Genomic DNA, 5,078 nt, shown 5'->3' on the forward strand with positions numbered 1-5,078 from the left:
AAACACGAGGAATATACGTTAATCAAACCTCAACTTTCATCTATTGAAAAGATGTATTTTAGTCAAGTCAATGTTAATTAGACATAAAATCATGTAGAAAAGAATGATGGTGAAATTGTTCCATCAACTAGTGCGCAGCAAAGACGAATTCAAAATTTAAATTTATGAGTTACTATCGTAATCTCAAACTAATATGTAATAATAATTGTGTTTGCAGTTAGATATTGATAAATATTTCTTAATTTTTTAATTTAAATACAAGAGCTACACAAAAGTTACTATGTTTTCCATGTATAATGCTCTAGATCAGTCATTGCCGCGCAGCCACGCTTAAGATTTAAGGCTTTATTACCACGAAGCCTACCACGGAACTTCTAATATGTATTGACTTTAAGTTAAAAAAGAAATACTTATTTGCATTTCTTGCATTTAAATTTTTATTATTTAATTATTAATTTATGACTTATATTAAATTACTTAATTTGGTGTAAACATATTATGAATCACTAGTATTTTTCTGTATTTCAAATGGAAAGAAATGTTTGTCAGCTTTTGATTCTTATCTTATCGATGATGTCGGGGTTCTTGTCCTTTCCACCCAATTGGGACTAAAAGTTAGTACTCTTTTAATCAAAGAGTCGACCCGCCAGATTTTGATTTTTCAACTAAAATTCCTCAGCGAAACTTCCAGAACATATCACAATGATAATATGACTTTGCTACTACTCCTAATTAACTACTCTAGCACTTTTGGTAATTCATTCTAACAAACACAAAGTTCATTACCTTTTTTGGTCAAACATGATATAATATATAAGGTAAACTAATTAGTGTCTGTTACAGTTAGTTTCCATTGATTCGAAAAGAAGCCCGAGATGAAGAATTTGTATCAAGCTGCTGCTTCAGTTGATTGGGAGAAAGAGTCTTACCCTGAGTACAAAGATTTGATTTTTCTCATCTTTTTCGCTCTATTCTTCCCCATCGTTCGATTCATACTCGACAGATTTGTTTTCGAGGTAAACAAAAATCTGCGTTTGTTTTCTCTAATGTTTTTTTCTCTCTTGAAAATCTGAGATTGATCATTTGGTCTCGGCAATATTTTTTTTTTTTTATTTATCGTGATGCTAGGCATTGGCTACGCGCATGATTTTTGGAAATCAGCAAAAGTTGGTAAATATCAATGGCGGTAGAAGGAGGAGGAGGAGGATCAACAAATTCAAAGAGTCAGCATGGAAATTAGTATATTTTCTATCTGCTGAGATATTCGCACTTGCTGTTACTTGTAATGAGCCTTGGTTCACCAATACTCGATATTTTTGGTCAGGACCTGGGGATCTGGTTTGGCCTGATCTAAAAATTAAGTGAGATTCTCAACATCTTCTGAAATTTTATAATCATATCTGAATCAGGAACAGAGTGTTTATTTTATAACCTGGTTAATTTAATTATGGCAGATTAAAGCTGCAAGGTTTGTACATGTATGCTGGAGGATTCTACTTATACTCCATATTTGCATTGCTCTACTGGGAAACAAGACGCAAAGATTTTGCTGCCCAAATGGTTCATCACATAACAACAGTATCACTCATTGTGCTGTCTTACATATTCGGGTACAAATATGGCTAACCTTGATCCAAAAATTCACATTTTTTCGAGTATTACTATTATTTAGCAGAAATATGTTAGTGTGAGTTTTTGAGCATTCTATTTTTGCAGGTTAACCCGTGTTGGATCAGTGGTTCTAGCAATTCATGACGGAAGTGATGTATTTATGGAGATTGCTAAGATGTCAAGATACAGTGGCTTCCAAAGGATTGCTGATGTTTTCTTCATTATTTTCGCAGTGTCTTTTGCATCACTTCGTATAATCTGCTTTCCTTTCTGGGTACTCCGAAGCACATGGTTAGTTCACTACATTTAATCAACCATTACCACTATGCTGATAGTACTCCTTTCGGTCCATAATAAGTGATCAATTTGCTTAAGAAAATACTAAATTCTAGACGAAAATAGTTAACGTGACTAAACTACCCTTCATTAAATGTTGCACCATAGTTATAGTAGCACTTACTTCTTTTCTCAAATGTGAGGAGTAAATAACTTTTTAGGGATACATACATAAGGGTAATTTTGGAAAAACAAATTGAATTTTTTCTTGATTATATAAATGGACACTTATTTTGGAGTAAATTTCATGGATGGTCATTCAGCTTTTGGTTCATTACGCAAAAGTCATTTTTCTTTTTCTTATTACGTAAAAGTCATTCAACTTTGTGTTCATTACCTAAAAGTCACTTTTCTTTATTTTGTTAAACAAAAATCATTTTATTATGCTCTAGTTATCACGATAATCACTTTGACAAGATTTTATAAAACTTTCACCTGAAAAGTCTATTATGCCCTTGATATTATAAATCCTCCAATTTATGTAATACATTCTATATTATATATCTATCTATATTATTATAAAAACATGAATACAATGTCGGTTTACAAAAGTAACCTTATAATATTAAGCATAATAAAAGGATATAACCAGAATTCTAGATATTAGTCTTATAATCCTATTAGTTTTAACATTTAACTTCACAATATAAATCTCAACTTGAGTCAATACTCAACCAATATCCAATATCAGGAAAACATAACAAGACTTGTTTAACATGGAGAATAACCGGTTTAAGCATGAGCAATACGTATAAAGAAACACAACAATCACAAGTATAAGACCCACTCACATGCTATGACCCGACAACAACGTATAGATATTCGTCACCTCACCTATACGTCGTACTCAACAACTAAACACGTAGCAAATAAGGCAACAATACCTAATCCCTCAAGCTAAGGTTAGCCACAACACTTACCTCGATTCCACAGCCGAACTCAAGCCTCATTTACCGCTTTTCCCTTAGTTTCCACTTCCAATCCGCTCGTATCTAATCATAATTAACTTAATACTATCAATTATCGCTAAATAAATCATTTCCAATGCATAATTACAAGTTTTCCAACAATTCCCCAAAAAGTCAAAAACCGACCCCGGGCCCGCTTGGTCAAAACTCGAAATTCGGACCAAAACCCAATTACCCATTCATCCCCGAGCCCGGATATACAATTGGTTTTGGAATCCGACCCCAAATCGAGGTCTAAATCCCCAATTTATAAAAATTCCTAATTCTACCCAAACCCCCAATTTCTAGCATAGAAATCTTAGATTTTTGGTTGGAAATTCATGAAAATGTGATGGGAAAGTGAAAGAAAGTGGGTTAGGATCACTTACCAAAGTTTTGGGGAAGATTTGGTCTTGGGAGAATCGCCTCTAAGGTTCTAGGATTTGAAAAATGTGAAGAATGAGAGAAAATCCCGTCTATGTTATGTTTTGATCAGCTGCAGATGTCGTATTTGCGACCTGAGCTTCGCATTTCGCATTTGCGAAGCTCGCAAATGCGAGAAAGGTATCGCAAATGTGAACCCCTCGCATTTCTGCTGCCTTCGCAAATGCGAAGGATAGTTCGCAAATGCGAACATGCTCCTCCGCAAATGCGATGAAATGATCGCATTTGCGATCCCTACCCTTTCCCAGTTCACTTTGCAAATGCGAAGAAATTCTCGCAATTGCGATAACTGCTGGCCTAGCCTTCTTTCACAAATGCGATGAAGGCCTCGCAAATGCGACCTCTATAGTGACCGCAAATGCGAACCCTGACCTCGCATTTGCGAGGTCTAAGGCCTGCAACACAGCTGAAGGATACCGGCTAATTTTCTAAGTTCCAAATCACTCCGTAGCCTATCCGAAACTCACCCGAGCCCTGGGGCTCCAAACCAAACATGCACACAAGTCTAAAAACATCATACGGACTTGCTCGTGCGATTAAACCGCCAAAATAACACCTAGAACTACAGATTTAGCATCAAATTGCATAAAATTTTCAAGAAAGTTCAAAAGTTCTATTTTCTCAACCAATGGTCCGAATCACGTCAAATCAGTCCCGTTTCTCACCAAATTTCACAGATAGGGTAAAAATATCATAATGAAACTGTACTGGGCTCTGGAACCAAAATACGGGCACGATACCAACAACTTCAAACATTATTCAATTTCTAAAAACCATTATATTTCCAGTTTAACAATTTTCTTCAAAAACTCATTTCTCGGGCTAGGGACCTCGGAATTCGATTCCGGGCATACGCCCAAGTCCCATATTTTTCTACGGACCCTCCGGGACTGTCAAATCATGGGTCCGGGACCGTCAAATCATGGGTCCGGGTCCGTTTACTCAAAATGGTGACCGAAGTCAACTAAAATTACTTTTAAAGGCAAAACTTAATATTTTTCTCAAATTTTCACATAAAGGCTTTCCGGAAACACGCCCGGACTGCACACACAAATTGAGGAGAGATAAAATGAGGTTTTCTAGGCCTCGAAATACGGAATCGGATTCTAAAACAAAAGATGACCCTTTGGGTCATCACATTCTCCACCTCTAAAACAACCGTTCGTCCTCGAACGGACGTAGAAAAGTACCCGAGCTAGTGAAAAGATGGGGATATCTGCTCCGCATATCGGACTCGGACTCCCAGGTAGCTGCCTCAACAGGATGACCTCTCCACTGCACACGAACCGAAGGATAACTCTTCAATCTCAATTGACTCATATCGGTCTAAAATGGCTACCGGCTCCTCCTCGTAGGTCAAATCCTTGTCCAGCTGGATAGTGCTGAAATCTAACATGTGGTATGGATCGCCGTGATACTTCCGAAGCATGGACACATGAAATACTGGATGTACCGCTGATAATCCTGGTGGCAACGCAAGTCTGTAAGCCATCTCTCCCACTCGATCAAGAATCTCTAAAGGCCCGATGAACCTAGGCTTAACTTGCCCTTTTCCCCAAATTTCATCACGCCCTTCATGGGCGACACCCGAAGAAACACTCGCTCTCCGACCATGAATGCCACATCACGAACCTTACGGTCGGCATAGCTCTTTTCTCTGGACTGAGCTGTGCGAAGTCTATCCTGAATGATCTTAACCTTATCCAAGGCATCCTGTACTAAATCTATACCCAACAACCG

At 37.3% G+C, this 5,078-nt stretch overlaps 1 protein-coding gene across 1 annotated transcript; it reads left to right on the forward strand.

The window, feature by feature from the left end:
- The first annotated feature begins 556 nt into the window (after positions 1-556).
- On the forward strand, positions 557-2,031 carry LOC109242351 (protein ASC1-like). The gene is made up of 5 exons (XM_019409213.1): positions 557-753; positions 844-1,016; positions 1,129-1,361; positions 1,455-1,610; positions 1,717-2,031. The coding sequence occupies exons 2-5, from the start codon at positions 876-878 to the stop codon at positions 1,919-1,921; spliced, it is 735 nt and encodes a 244-aa protein (XP_019264758.1). The 5' UTR covers positions 557-753; positions 844-875; the 3' UTR covers positions 1,922-2,031.
- Positions 2,032-5,078: the final 3,047 nt, after the last annotated feature.

This window comes from Nicotiana attenuata, unplaced genomic scaffold (assembly GCF_001879085.1).
Source record: "Nicotiana attenuata strain UT unplaced genomic scaffold, NIATTr2, whole genome shotgun sequence".
Classification (NCBI taxonomy): Eukaryota; Viridiplantae; Streptophyta; class Magnoliopsida; order Solanales; family Solanaceae; genus Nicotiana; species Nicotiana attenuata.